The 14,955-nt window shown below is 61.7% G+C and overlaps 2 protein-coding genes across 3 annotated transcripts in view; one reads left to right on the plus strand and one right to left on the minus strand.

Annotated features, from left to right (window-relative positions):
* The window catches only part of WASF2 (WASP family member 2), a 99,204-nt gene extending 95,244 nt beyond the window's left edge, over positions 1–3,960 (plus strand). For both annotated transcript variants that reach the window (XM_089301239.1, XM_002716090.6), the window contains exon 9: positions 4–3,960. In XM_089301239.1, coding sequence (XP_089157365.1) covers positions 4–161 — 158 coding nt within the window. In that variant the 3' untranslated portion in view covers positions 162–3,960. The remainder of the gene's footprint in view (positions 1–3) is intronic.
* Positions 3,961–4,083: 123 nt separating this feature from the next.
* Positions 4,084–13,512, minus strand: GPR3 (G protein-coupled receptor 3). Its single transcript, XM_008265880.5, has 2 exons — positions 13,377–13,512; positions 4,084–12,396 (listed from the first exon to the last, which is right to left on the minus strand). Exon 2 carries the CDS (start codon positions 12,389–12,391, stop codon positions 11,399–11,401), a length of 993 nt encoding a protein of 330 aa, XP_008264102.1. The 5' UTR covers positions 12,392–12,396; positions 13,377–13,512; the 3' UTR covers positions 4,084–11,398.
* Positions 13,513–14,955: the final 1,443 nt, after the last annotated feature.

Below are 14,955 nucleotides of genomic sequence, written 5' to 3' on the forward strand. Positions count from 1 at the left end.
CAGGCTTCCAGCTGCGCAGGGTTGAGGAGCAGCAGGAGCAAGAGAAGCGGGACGTCGTGGGCAATGACGTGGCCACCATCTTGTCACGGCGCATTGCTGTGGAGTACAGCGACTCGGAAGACGACTCCTCTGAGTTCGATGAGGACGACTGGTCCGATTAACGCCCCGCTGCTGCGTGCCTCCTCTGTCTTTCCTTCCTCCCTGCCGCCTCTGGTGCCGACCCGCAGCAGTCACAGCCCGTGGGGCGGGGTGGGTGGGTGGGGATTCCAAGGGGCCAAAGTCTTCTCTGAAGCAACCAAAGATGTATCCAAGTGCTTCCTCCAGGTGGACATGGATTTCCTGTCCCAGCTGTCAGGCCCCTGGGGGCTCCTGAGCTCCAGCGCTGAGATGCCCCCTTGTCCCTGCAGCTGACCGCTGCATATTGGAAGGAAGCCCAAAGTGGGCCCCTTTGCTTGGGTTTCAGTGGATGCGGTGTCTTCCACTAGAAGCCCTTTTCAATCATGGTCTCTCCAATCTTTGCCCTCAGCCACTTCAAATAATGCGAGCCCTCTTCAGTCCTAAATCAGTGAAAGCAGCCTGTGTGGACACGGCCAGCCCCTCGCCCGCACCCTGAGAACTCGGTGCAGGCCGAATGTCCCAGCAGCCAGCCTGCCATGCCTTTCTGCCGCACCCTCTGCCCCAGCTGGCAGGGCGGGGCTGCCTTTGGCGAAGGCCTCTCTGTGCTGGCATTGCCCCTGGTCCACAGGCAGCAGACCTCTTAGTGTCTCACCCCCTCGCCCCAGAATGCTGCCTCCCTTCCAGGCTCTCCCCGTGAGCGAGGTGTTCAGGTTCCGCTTCAGTGCCCTCCCCCACCCCGGGTGTCTTAAGGCAGCACAGCTCAGTTTTGACCTAACTGGCCCTGACACTCAGGAAGCTGGGCCTGTGCCATCTGCCGGGGGCGGAGCTGAGAGCGGGACCTTTGCACCTGCCCTCTTCAGGATGCTGGGGCCTAGAAGGAAGTGACTTGGTCAAGGTCACACGGTTGAATGGTGACAGAGCAAGAGCCTGAGTGCCTGATTTCAAGTCACCTGTGCTTTCTGGGACCAAAAAATGGGCAGCAGCTGGAGTCGGAGCAGAGCCGGGTGGCTCGGTGCTCCTCCGGCCCTCACGCTGGGAGGGGGTGCTCGGATGCTTGTAGCCTGGCTTGTAGTTCTTTGTTGCTGCTTTTCTGTCACCTCCTCACCACAGGGCCCGAGACCTGCTCTTGCAGGGCCCGAAAGCAGTGGGAGAGGGGAGGGGCTGCAGCTCTGACAGGTGCTGTTTTCAATTCCTCCGCGACTCCGCCCCCTTTTACTTCCGCCGGTTAAGCCTAGGCTCTGCCAACTGTAGAAACTTGGGTCCCTCCGGCTGGCAGGTCCCTGCGGGGTGGGCGGGGTGGGGGCGGGGTGAGGGGGTTCTGGCAGCTGTGAAAAGGGCTGTGAGGCACAGGGACTTGAGGTCCTCTTTCCAGCACCCTCACTGTGTGTGGCAAGGTTCCCTCCTCTGCTCCCTGCCTTCCCGGAGCTCATACACAGGTGCTACCATTCAGGGGAAAAAAAAACTGGCAGCTCTGGCCAACAGCAAGGTTTCTTCTCTTCTGCCCTGACGATTGTGTAGCCTCTTACGCTGAAATCGGCTTCTCCTGGCTTCTTGGCCTTTCAGAGCCCTGAAACAAAGAGAAACAGGATCTGTCTCTACCCAGCACACAAATGGTTGTAGTAATTGCCAAAGCCCTCGTAAACCCCTCCGGCTCGAGGAGGGTATGTATAATCAGGGTTCTGTCGTGAGCCCTTGCCGAGCACCTCCCTTCTGCCTGCCCGCCCGCCCGCCCGCCTTGAACTTGGGGCGTGGGACTGAGCCTGTGGGTGCCAGCAGGACCCCTGCCACAGCCACTCCCCAGATCAGGTGTGTCTGAGACTGGGCAGGCGCCCCGCTCCACTCAGCACACGGTGCCTACTCCACCCGTCTCCCATCCTGCTTTCATCAGGACCCTAACATGGCCGATGGAGGGGCCTCGGCTGCAGCCAGCAGCGGCTGGGGAGGCAGGCAGAGGGCAGCGGTTCTCCCAAATAGGAGTCCTGGGGCCTGGCCAGGCCAGGGTTTGGGCCTAATGGCTTTGACTAAATTACCCCCATCCTCCTCCTTTCCGGAAAAGGGGGAGCCAGAGCCACTCTCTGTCATTCTGCTCTGACCTTGAAGGGGGCGGTGTTGGCCTGGCTTCTGGAATGGACAGAGTCCACGGCGGAGAGGGCCGGGGGCAGGAGGAGGTGGGGAGGGCCCTGCCTGCGGAAGGTAGGATTAGATCATTAGCTCAGTGACCTCCTAGGGTTTCGATGTGCTGTGTTCTCATCCTACAGCTGGTTTGGTAATGATCTGCAAGTCCCGGAGAGCAACAGCACAGCTCTGCCTGGCGCTCTCATTAAAATCTATGCAGCCAAGCTCGGCGCTTTGTAGCAGCCGGCCTTGCGAAGCCTCCTCAGCTCGGGGGGCTGGGGACCCAGTCAGCCGAGAGGCCCTCTGGGCTCTACTTATGCATATGTGCACCAAAAAAAAAAAAAAAAAAAAAAAAAAAAAAAAACTTCTTTAAACCTAGAGCCCTTTAAGATGATAAAGGACCCAATGCAGGTAATCGTGTTTTGGAATCGAGTAATTGTAGAATGCAAAGTTTAGTGATTATTTAAACTGGGCCGAGGCTGGTAACAGTATGAAACAATGGCCCGTAAGGACTCTTAAAGCGCTGAAGCCGAAGAGCCACCTCCTTCCTTGGTCTGCCCGGCCCAGGGGAGCTGCCCCCATTCCTGTGGCCCAAGGGCCCAGCTTCCCATCGGCAGTGTCAGAAGTGACTTGTGGCTTTGCCTTGGTCCTGAGATGATTTCATTCCAAAGGAGCAGCCCGGGGAAGCGGGGGTGGGGGGGGTGGGGTGTGTGTGTGTGTGTGTGTGGTGTGTGTGTCCCTGGGAGGCTCAGAGCAGCTGGCCCAAGCTCCAGCTTGCCTCCAATGGAAGCTCGAGTGCCCTCAGAAACGACCCTGGCCAATGTCACCGCAGAGCCGAGGCGGTGTTGTCAGGGCTAATGTGAAATCTCTTCCCGTGGCGCCGATCCTCTGACTGCAGCGCCAGCTTGGACAGATTGAGGTCTCTGTGGCTTTGGTGACCCTGCTTGAGCATTCCCACCGTGTCGGGCTCTGCTGTAGCACCGCCTCCCACTGCAGCCCCCACCAACCTGAGGTCCCAGGCGGGGGCGGGGTTCCAAGGCTGCAGGGGGTGGGGGAGGGGGTGCCTTTTGCTCCTGAGAAACACTGGGCTTCCTGGGAGGTCAGGCTTTGAACCTGGCTGGGGTCCAGCTGACCTGGGACCAGGTGTCGCACAGAAATGTGCCTCACTCTGTGCCTGCTGCCACGTTCACTTTAACAGTGCCTCGGTGAGGGCTAGGGAACAATTTTGTTATTGTATTAACGTTATTCAGCTAATTCACTTGAGAAACTAACCAATTTTTACTTTCTGTCTAGAATGATGTACATGTAGGAGAGTAAGCCGTAATGCTCCCAAAGTGCCTTGTTTTCTCTGATATAAATATATTTATAAGGACATATTCCAGTGGGTTCCTGGGTGTGTTTGCCACGGTGAGATTTTAGGGAGTGAGTGAGTATGGAGTGGGATACAGTTTGCCAGCAGGCCCCTCCTCCTGAGCACAGACAGGAGTGATCTGCGTAGTAGGGCAAAGCTAGACCCTGACGCAACCCTTGCCTCTTCTGCCTGGTTTGTAGACCCTTAGAAGGACGGCCAGTTTTTTGGTCTCATTCGCTTCCTGCCAGGCTCACGTGTGTACCACATTTGTGCCCTGGTGACCTGCAGGTTCCGTGTAACCATTTTATGTATACACATGAGTCCTGAAATGCCAATGTTTAAAATCATCTGATAAAGTCTTTGTAGCCACTCAGTCACCCCTGGTGTGTGTGAGTTGTTTTCATGGGCTAAGAGATTAGGAGGAGCAACTGGAAGGGGGGTGGTGGGAGGGGGCTGTGTCAAGAGGGCTTCCTGGGTGGGTGGGCACAAGAGGTAGGAGGCCAGGATAAAGACCCCGCACTGGAGGCGGAGCGGGCTGGAAACCATTTTGGTCTGGGAGGAGACCAAGGCTGGGGAACCTGTCAGCCCAGGCCCCCCACCCGAGGAAGAGGGGTTGCAGGGCTGGGGAGGCAGGCCGCTGGCAACTCCTGCGCCGTGAAAGGAGCGCTGGCTGAATGCTGATGCTGCCTCCCAACATCTGGCCGGCATCTTGTCTGCCTCTCAGACCCAGGCAACTTACCTTAAATAGAGCGATTTACAATGGAATCCGATAAAAGGTTTAGGCTGCTGCACGCCCCTCTCCTGCCTGAGGAAGGCGAGGGGGCTGGGTTTAGATTCTGACCCAAAAAAATGACCTACCCAGGAAGCAACGGTTGTTCCCAGCACAGCTGCTGCGGGTAACTGTCCCTGGGGGTAATTTATGAGCAGACACCCAGTTCCGGGCCCCGCAGAGGCAGTGGGGTGGCCCCCGGGAGGGGCGGGAGCAGGGTTGGTGACTCCGCGGGTCACGCCTGCTGTTGAGAGAGAGTCACCCACTGGCGTCCCAGGAGAGGGGGCCGAAGTTCTGAATTGTCAGCAAGTGCTGCGCCAGCCGCTCTGAGCTCATCGCGGGAGCCGGGGGTGCCGGGGAGGGGGGCGCGAGCCGCTCGCCCTGCAGCCCCTCCGCTCCACCCTCCTGCTCGGGCCTGTGTTTAGTCAGCACTTGGCTGCCCGAGGCCGGTGACTGACAAGCAGCCAGACGCCCGCCCTGGCAGAAGACAAAATGGTGGTGTCGGGAGCCGCCCTTGCTGGGGAGTCGGAGGGAAGGAATGTGGTTCTGGGAAGCCAGAGAGGCCTGAGCTTGAGTTCTGGCTCCGCCATCCGGGAGCTGTGGCCCTGTGCAGGGCCTTCACCTCTTTGGGCTGATCCTGAGGAGATGAGCACTTAGTGAGCGCCCGCTGAAGACCGCACGTGCCTTACTTCCGTCCTGAGAGGCAAGGGTTCCCCGTCTTAGGCCTGAGGAAAGCAGGCTCGCACAGGGGAGGTGAGGTGCCCGGTGCCCGAGAGCGTGCAGCTGGCCGGCGCGGAGCCGTGGGTCGGACCCGGGTCTCCAGCCGGGGCTTGCGCGCTGTCCCCCTGGGCGGGTTTAACAGCTCGGTGGATCTGCCTCCAGAATCGTGCCCTTCTGTGTTGGAGGGGGCGTGTGAAAGGTTTCAGTTCTCGTGACCCCCACCACGGGTGCCCGGCTCTGCAGGTGCAGTAACAGGTGACGCTTCTTTCCGTTCACTTTGAAATCAGCGAGCTCCACGGAGAGCAGCCTAGACTTCAGGGCGGCAAGCACCCTGCACCCTCAGCTACCTGAGAGCAAAATGGGTCCCCTAGGCACGGGCTGGGCCTCGGTGCACCCCACACGCGTGTCTGCGGAGAAGACGCACCTATCAGTGGGAGCACAGAGCACCCAGGCCGAGGGACACAAGCACACGTGGTGCATGGCCCCTGCCCCTGTGCGGATCGGGACCGAAGGCAGCCTGCAGTCAAAGGAACACACGCAATCCTCAGAGCCACCCTCCCTGCTCGCTGCCTCTGCCTGTTCCTCACTGCCCCCTCCTGGCCGTCTGGTGGCCAGGGCAACCTGGTAGCCTTTTCTGGAAGTTCTGCTCTGGGGTGTTGTCCCCTAGCTCCCTCCTAGATCGGGAGGGGAGCAACAGGTTCAGGTGCTCCCCCTGGACAGCCCTCAGCAACCAGGGATGTGGGTGTCTAGAGGGTGTTCTTGAAGCTTGAGGACAAAAATAAGCCTGTGACAGCCAAAGGAGCTGGTCATGGTAGGATCGTCAGTCCCTGATGACAGCAGGGCCACTAGTAGTGGGGACGGGGGTCCTTCCCGGACCCCTCCCACTGCAGCCAGCAGCCAGCTCGCGCCTGCGCCCGCGCATGCCCACTCCACAGGCACACGTGGTAGACTCAGAGCAGACTTCCGGCTGAGAAGTCAGGGCAAGTCTTCAGCTCCCGCGTCACTGATGCCTCTCTGGGCCTCAGCTTCCTCAGGCCACTCCAACAAGGAGCTGACCATGGTGACGGCGTCTGCCATCTTGGGAACTGGGGCCCCTCCCAGGTACGCGTGCCTGAGTGAGGCAGATCTGTTCAACACAACCCCATTGGCTCCTCGGGGCCGCCTTGGAGGGATTACCGACTCAGTACCTTTTATTTCCATTTTACAGTGAGGAAATACACAGAGAGGTGCAGTAATTTGCCTAAGTCACACAGTAAGCTGACAGCAAACGTGAAAATAGAAACCCCTATTCTTCCAGTGCTTCAGGCTGCCCCAAAGAGAGTGGAGCACCCCAAGGGCCTGGGCCCAGAGCCTCTGGGGCTGGAAGTGCAGTGGCTCAAGCCAGAGGCTCTGCCCTTCTGTCTGGGAGCCCTGACAAGGTCCCTATAGCTGCCGGAAGGCTCGCAGGGGGTCCCAGAGGAGATCCCAGGCTTAGGTGTGCGGCGCGGGGGCTGGGGAAAGGCGGAAGGAGATCTTCCCTAGCCTGTGGCCACTCGGTGTGCATGTACACGCATAGGAGTGGTGTGTGCATGGCACTGACGCCACTGTATGCAGGTGTGTGCATGCCTACCAGCATGAACAGGGGAGCCCTCACAGGCATTTTTGTGACATGGACTGGTATGCATGCCCGTGACGGCACTAGTGTGGCTGCTGGGGGTGTGTGCTCCTGGGTGTATGCACACGGCGTCTGCCTGTCAAGTGGGTTGTGCTCACACGCACACTCGCTCTGTTCTGAGTGTACTTTGCAGGTGCAAATATTCACCCCCATTGGTGTCCCGGTGGTGTGGAACACGTGTACACGCAGTGCCGGTGGGTGTGTGTGTGCAGGGATGGCTTCCTGAGACTATACACATAGGCGTCATAGAGGAGCCCTCCCAAGAGTGCAGGACGTCACTGTTCCCTGGCCTTGGGATAGGGGCTGCCCCACCCAGCTCCAGGCATCACTGAGCTCGCCCCCCACACGCACACTATTCCCCAGACCCACCCTGCTTGGCCAATTTGCAGCCTCTTGCTCCCAGCTCCAGAGCAGGCCTGCAGCAAAGTCAAGGGGCTGGAGGCCAATTAGCGAGGGGGTTAATCAGGGATCTGGGGACCCCTGGGGCTTGGGAAGCTGAAGGCAGGCACCAGGGTGAGCAGGAGGTGCCTGTCATGAGACTGGGGGAGGGGAGTGCCTCTACCCTCCCCCCCACCATGGAGCTAGAAGCCAAGGTGGGCAGGCGGATGCCAGAGCGCTGAGCTGCTGAGCAGCAGGGAGCATGTGTGAGTGTGTCCTTTGTGTGTGCAAGGGCGTGCACAAGCGGCCTCGTCCTTGAATGCGAGCCTGTGTGCACCCGTCTGGATCCCACCTGTATCCACAGTACAGCTTTGTGCGTGTGTGTGGCTGCGTGTGCAATGGTGTACCGAGGGGTCTGGATACGCAAGCATGTGGGCATGCAAAGCTAAGTCTGCACAGACACGTGTGTGCAAGGGCATGCATATACATTCAGGTGTGTGCTCCGGCACGCAGACGGGTGCGTGCTGTGCCTATGTGCAGGTACGCCTGGGTGTGCACACATGTTGGGACGTGTGTGCCTGGAGGTGTGTTCTGTGGACAGCCAGGGACCAGGGCCCTGCCTGCGTGCCTGTGTGTGCCCATGGGTGAGTGCCCGCGTGTGCACAGGCCTCAGGGCAGAGGGAGCTGGGGGATGCAGGGCTGGCAGCCCCTGGCTCCAGGGGGGAACCTGACAGACGAGCCTCGCCGCAGCCCCCGGCCCTGGGAGCCTGCTCTCAGCCTGCGGAAGCTGTGAGCCCGTGAACTCATCTTATATTAATAGCTGCTGTCTCCTCACTTACTGCGGGGGGGAGGCAGTCGCGGCCCTGGAGGGGCTGCCCCCTCATCCACACAGGACCAGGGGCTGCGGGGAAGCTGTGGTGGGCTCCACCCATCCCAGGGCCTACTCCACCTGCAAGGGCACCCTGCCCTGTACATCTCAACGACCCCCCACCATCACCAGCTCGGCCTCCTGGGACCCTGTAGCTGCCTGGGATCAGGCATGGGGGATGGGCAGCTGACAGGCAGAGACTGAGGCTGGGCCACCCCCTCCCCAAACACGGGCATGCACGCGCACACATGGGCACGTGCATGCGCACACATGCGTGTGGAGCAGCCTGTGCTGAGCACCAGAGGAGACACAGGAGGAGACAGTCTCAAGGAGAAGGCATGGTCCTTGCCCTCGGGGGTCCACAGTCTGAGGGAGGAGACCAGCCCTCAGGAGTTCCTGTCTGAGGGGGGAGACGTGAGCTTGTACTCAGAAGCCCCTAGCTCTGTCTCCAGGAGCCCTCAGTCGGAGGAGACCCACCTGTCCCTCCTCCCAGGGCTCCCCCCAGGCTGAGGAGAAAAGCAAGAAGCTTCCGGAAACCTCTCCCTCTAGGCAGGTGTGGTAGGTGCCTGCCGTGTGTCAGTCATCTTCACAGCCACAGGGCTCAGCCAGGGAGGCTTCCTGGAGGCGGCACGGGGTGGGGGTTCAGGGGGAGCCTGGGCCTGGTTTGCAGGGTGCCACGAGGTAAACACTCAGCCCCAGACACCCCTCAGGGAGCACCCAGCTCCAGAGGCCGAGACCCAGATGGGGGCTTCCGGAAATGCCTCCGGCTGCCCCCTGCACACACAACGGCCCCCGGGCAGGGAGGCCCTCCCGACAGGAGGATGGCCGGAGGCCAGGCCTGCTCAGGCCCGGGCACTGGGGGGGAGGGGGGGGCAGACACAAAGGAGCAAGCCCCGCCCGGGCCCCCTTCTGACCTTGGTGGTGCTCCTGAGGAGCGTGGGAACCCCCAGCTTGTCCCTAGCCAGGGGACAGGCCTTCCTGCTGTTTCCAAAACCCACTCCGTCAACCAGGAAAGACACAGATTCGGAGTCCAGGGACCTGGGTTCAATCCCCAGCTCGCCTCCGACTCCACTTGGGGCAAATCAAAGGCCGCCTTTCCAGGAGGCCTGTCCGGGCCTCTCACTTCCAGCTCGCTGGCACCCTCCATGTCCTTCCTGCTTGCCCCGGGAACTTACCCCGGACATCACGGGGTATCAAGCTGTCCACCAAGACAGCAGAGGGTGGGTGAAGGCCCTCAGTGTCCTCATCTGTAACATGGGCGCAGTACCCACCCGAAGAAGCCATGCGATGTCTTTGGCTGTGTTTGGCTCAAAGCTCGGCATGGGAATGGCTGGCTGAGTGGGGGTCTTTCCCCAGGGACCTCCTGGGAAGGGAGGGAGACAGGACAAGGCTCAGCCTGAGCAAGGGGCCTTTTGCCCTGCATCCGGGACGTGCCAAGGCCACCCCCTTGGATTCCTACAGCTGATGCTGGGGAGGGGTCTGGAACAGCAGGCAGAAGAGCTGTGGCGGGGGGATGCGGAGAGAGCCCTAGTCCTGGCCTGGCACAGCCGTGGGAGACTAAGCAGATGGGCGCACCTCTGTGGGCCTCGGTGTTTCCGTCTGCGTAATGGGGCCCCACCTCTAGGCCTGTCCAGCGGTCAGGCCAGAGAGGCTGTGAGGCCGGGCGGGTCAGAGTTTCCTTTCACACACGCGAGTCTGGGCAGCGCACACGGAAGTCCCAGACGCACACGTTCATGGTCACTCGCTCTTCCAGCTCTTCTGTCTCTGCCTGCCTGCCCAGGGTGGGCCGCTGGCGCTGAGAACCGAGCCACCAGAACCCAGGGTGCAGAGGTCCCAAGCCTCAGGCTGGGCGAGGGAGGAAGTGGGAGGCCATCGCCCAGTAGGCAGAGCCCAGGTTCGGGAAACAGATGTTCCCGGCTGGGAGCCTGGCTCTGTTTCCCGGCTGCACAACCTTGGGCCAGTCACCAAGCCTCTCCCTGCCTCAGTTTCCTCATGTGTGGCCCATGCCGGCTGTCGCGCTGCCCACTCTGAACCCCCCACCCCCCACTGCAAAGGGGCCGTTCCTGAGGAGGAAACCGACAGGCTGTGAGCGCATGGTTCACGCGGGGCCTCAGACGGCCTGATGTGGGCAGGATGTGGGCGTCCTCAGCCCAAGAAGGGCCCGCATCCTGGTTCCTGTCCCCAGGGGGAAGCGAGCTCCTGGCCCGCTGGCGCCCAGGTCTGAGTAGAGGGGAACTGGCATGGGGAGGGGGGCTGCTGTCACCTGCCAGCCACACCCCACGCAGGGTCTCCAGTTCCCCAGATCCCCCAAAGGCCCTGCTGGCCTGGCCTGGCCCTCTTATCCCAAATTATCCCCCATCATGAGCGCACACACACACACACACACACACACACACGTACACACCAAAACTTATCACAAAATCACTTTTTATTTGACTTGGGTTGGGTACAGGAACAGGGAACGCACTGGGGGCCGTACCCCGGTTGGCAGAGGGGTGGGGAGTTGGCTCGTGCCCCGCCTCCTCTAGGGCACCGCAGGGTGAGGCCTGGTCCCCCAGGCCATGGCTGTGGCGCTGGGCGCCAGGCTGGAGTGGAGTTGGGGGCTTGCTTCTGGTCCCAGCTGCTCGGCCAGGCTGCAGCTTCCCCCAAACAGCCACCAGAGGGCAGTCGGCCCCCAGCGCAGAGGAATTCTTGGTTGTTCAGGTGATGGCTCCTTAAAAAAATAAAAAACCAGAGGCTGGTGTGTTCCCCTCCGTCCCCGAGGGGGCGGGCCCGGGGGGAGGCTCTGGTTCCTATGATCTCTTCGATAAAAAATAAGCAAAAATAATAATAACAAAATACGTGGTTTCTCTTTCTCCCTTTTCCCCTCCAGGAACTGAGGTCAGCAATGTCGGTGTGGGGACTTGGGGTGCCCTGGTACAGCCTGGGTTTCGAGGTGTGGGTCTCCTTGCCCCCTTCCCACCCATCAAAAGCTTCATAAATAAATAAACCATAAATAGATACTCTCTTTGTATGTGCACATATATATATATAGATAGATAGATAAATCTCTCTTCTGTCTAGGCAGCTGACTAACCTCTCTGACTCTAGCTCAAACATAAAGTGACATGGTCAAGGTCAAGTCTAGGGGGAGGGACAGCGAGGACTTGGAATGGCACTGTCAAAGCCCCAGCAATCTGGAAGTGCAAGCCAGCTGGTCTCTGGGCCATTTCTGAGTAGAACCCAGACCACCTGAACATTCTGGAGCCACGAGCCCACAGGGGCCCTGTCGGGAGCTCGAGCAGAATCCTGAAACACCCAATGTCCTAGAACTCCAGAACCAGCTGGGTCCCCAGGGGTGTGGAGCCGGGGGTTGGAACAAAGCCCTGGAGAAGCTAACATTCTGGACTTGTGTAGCGTCAGGGCTGGAGGGCCAGCAGGACGCGACTAGACGTCGCTGGGGGAGCGGGAACGGAAGGGGATCTTGGAAGAGGAGCAGCAGCAGCACACAGCCCACAGCACCTTCTGCACGTCCTGGTTGCGGAAGGCGTAGATGATGGGGTTGATCATGGAGTTGTAGGTGGCGGGGAGCAGGGTGAGGTAGGTGTAGAGGGGTGGGGAATGGGCATCACCCAGCAGGCAGTAGACGGTGAAGGGTAACCAGCAGGCGGCAAAGGCGCCCAGCACCACAGCCAGCGTGGCGATGCCCTTGCGGGTGGCCACGTAGTGGGAGGCGGGCAGCAGGTGCCGCTGGAGGGCAATTTGCTGGGCATGGCGGCAGACGATGCGGCAGATCTGGGCATAGAGCTGCAGCATGATGCCAAACACCATGAAGAAGGCAATAGCCAGGACCACCAGATGGTTCTTGGAGAGCGGGTGCACCACGCCGCATGTGGTCAGGCCATCCAAGCAGTTCCAGGCCAGCACAGGCAGCAGCCCCAGGCCCAGGGCACTGCTCCATACCAGGGCCAGCATCACGTAGGTCCGCGTCACTGTTGTCTCCGAGTAGTAGGTGAGGGCATTGTATAGAGAAAGGTAGCGGTCGACCGTGATGGCCAGCAGGCTGCCGATGCTGGCAGTGAAGGCCGTGGCCAGCACACCAACCAGGACCAGCTTCATCTCCACCGAGCCGATGCAGAAGACAGCAGCAAAGTGCAGGACCAGGCCCAGGCCTGCCAGCAGGTCTGCCACGGCCAGGCTGCCCACCAGCAGGAACATGGGGGCGCGGAAGGCGGGCGTGCCCACGATGATGGCCACCACCAGCGCGTTCTCGCAGGACACCAGGGTGCCTGAGATGCACAGTACCACGTCCCAGGCCGTGGGCGAGGGCAGAGGTGTGGCTGGGCCCGTGGGCCCCTCGGCTGGGCCGGTGCTGCTTAGGTTCACACTGCCTGGGCCAGCTGAGAGCCAGGCCAGGGGGCTACCCGCACCCCACATCATGGCACCTGCAGGAGAAAGACCCTGTGAGAAGCTGGGAGGAGGGCTCTGCAGGGGGAGGGTAAAGCACCCCTCGGGACACCCGGTGGGACCCCCATGCCTTGCCCGCTCCATTCATACCCTGAGGCTCTGCCCCAGACACCTCCTCCTGGATGCCCCCAGGCCTCTGCGTGGCTCCTGGGGGTGCCTGTTCTGAGTCTCCCCACTCTCCTTTCTCGGTCCTCTTTTCCTACTTGGGTAACCAGAGGAGGACCAGACCAAGGGCTACCATAAATGGATGGGGGCAATAGGATCCAAGGGACGCCCCCAAAGGCTCCAGGCTGGGGGAAGGAAACACTTCTCCCTCCCATCAGAGAGGCTCCCAGACCCCTCACGATTCTCAGGACTGGCAGCTCCAAGCTCCGCCCCCAGGGAGTGCGCGTGAGCGCCCTGTCAGCCCCCACCCTCCACTCTTGGGGTAACAGCACCGGGGAAAGCCGGCCCTCCCCCATCCACAACACCCTCTCCCAGACTTCCGTCCCCAGCCAGACCCCTCCTTCTGCCTCAACTCCTGGGGCCCCAGGAAAGGCACCCCCTGCTGGAAGTCCGCAGCCTGGTGCCCGGACACCTGGATCCTGGGCCTGACTCCGCCTCCTGCCCGGGTTTCTGGATCCCTAGGTCAGACGCCTCCTGCTGCTTAAACGCCTGGGTCGCTGCCCCCGACGCCTCCTGCTGGCCCAACCTCAGGGACCTCAGATGACCATCTGTCTCTCAGGGCCTCGAGTGCCTGCAGGCACGCTCACCCTTTGCCAGGTCACCCAACTGACAGCTCCGGCACCCGAAGAGGTGGGACCCCGCCTGCTTAACCCAGAACGTGCTGACCCGGAATCCCAGCATCTCGACCTCCGACCCTGGCGAGCCGCTAGGAGCCTTCGGCCGGCCCATCGCCCCTGCATCCTCCGTGCCCTCTCCAGGACGCCTGGTGCCCGCGGCGGGGGCCGCTACTCACCGCTCAGGACCGGGTGCGGCCGGGCCGCGGGGAGACTCCGCTCGGGTCCTGGCGGCGCAGGGTGTGCGCGGACCCCGAGAAGCCCCCGCGGCCGGGCGAGAGGCGGCGTGAGTCACCCCGCCCCGCCCCGCCCCGCCCCCGGCCACCGGTTCGGTGACGTCAGTGGCCCCGTCGGCCAATAGGCGCGGCGCGCTGGGGCGCAGCGCGCGTTGCGCGGCATAGTAATGAGGCCTCGCGCCGCCCGCTCCCCCATTCATAAAAAGCGGCCGTGGCCGCGGCCCCGCCCCTCCCGCGCTGTCCCGCGCTGTCCTTGACGTTGCGCCCTCTGCGGGCCGGGGGGTTTCGGGGGGCGCTGGTGGGACGGCCTGAGAGAAGTCTCGGGAAGGCTGCAGAGGATAGGGTGGGGGACCCGGCCAGGCTGTAGGGGTGATGAGACTTTCGGGTGGCGGAGAAGGGCTGACGGAACGCAGGTGACGAAGCCCGGGTGATGGGCTGCATGGGCGTCCCCGATGAGGATGATGGCGTTGCCGGTAGTGGGGCCTTGAGGTGACGATGACAGGAGCACGAGGGAGCAGGGAGGCGGGTGGCAGTGACGGTGAGCCTGGTGACGGGATCCTGGGGAAGGGGGTGGCGGCCGTGGGATGCTGACGCGAGAGGAGGAAGCCCCGGGCCAGCCATAGTCATGTCAGGGTGACTGCAGCTTAGTGGGTTCAGGAACCCCAGGGGAAGATGGGGTTCCAGGTGGTGGGACTTGAGGTCCCCAGGACCCTGTCAGCAGTGCCGAGGTACTGAGGTACCGAGGTTGAGAGATGAGAATGTAGAGTGCTGGCAGGGGAACCCCAAGTGACCTGTGAGTGGGCTCCAGGGTGCAGGGTCTGGGCTGCTGGGGCAGGTCCCGTGATGCTGGGGCTGGGATGAGAGCTGGTGACGTCACTCCTGTCAGCCCAAACAGCGCCCTCCCAGCCCGGGAGAGGTGGCCTGGCAAGATTTCAAAACCTGAATTATTTATTCAAGGATCTGGAAAGCCAGGGGCGGGGGCGCTTCCCCGAAGCAGCAGGAGATAGGGAGCCGGGAAGAACTTGGAAGCAGAAAACCTGGCAGGGCAGCCCCCACCCAGCCCCATCCCAGCCCCCGCTGGGCTTCCTGGTGCCGGGGGCTCCGGGAAGGAGCTCGCTCTCCCTCAGTCCTGCCTGCCCTGAATCCCACCTCAGCGGACTTCTCCAGACTTGGCCGAGGTGGCCGCTCCCCACCCCCCTTTAGCACAAGGGAGAGGGGCAGGCCAGGCCCCTCTGGAGCCCTCCCCCCATCACAGCACCACTGCAGCTCCCGCGGGAGGGGCTGGGACAGGCTTGGGCTTGGGCACAGGGCAGGGGAGGTGGGGAAGAGAGAGGGTGGGCTGGGGGAGATGAGGTCAGAGGTGCTGTGTCTGAGGGCGTGCACTGTGGAGGCGGTCAAGAGTTGACTGGAGGGGCCCGTGCCATGGCCTAGTAGGCTAAGTCAACACCTGGAGATGCTGGCATCCCATGTGGGCGCCGGTTTGAGTCCCGGCTGCTCCACTTCCGATCCAGCTCTCTGCTAA

The sequence above is a fragment of the Oryctolagus cuniculus genome, chromosome 7 (genome assembly GCF_051225735.1).
Source record: "Oryctolagus cuniculus isolate XC-2025 breed Fujian yellow rabbit chromosome 7, ASM5122573v1, whole genome shotgun sequence".
Lineage (NCBI taxonomy): Eukaryota > Metazoa > Chordata > Mammalia > Lagomorpha > Leporidae > Oryctolagus > Oryctolagus cuniculus.

Excerpts from the sequence above, each read along its gene's own strand:
- GPR3 (XM_008265880.5), bottom strand. The coding sequence starts at position 12,391 with ATGATGTGGGGTGCGGGTAGCCCCCTGGCCTGGCTCTCAGCTGGCCCA.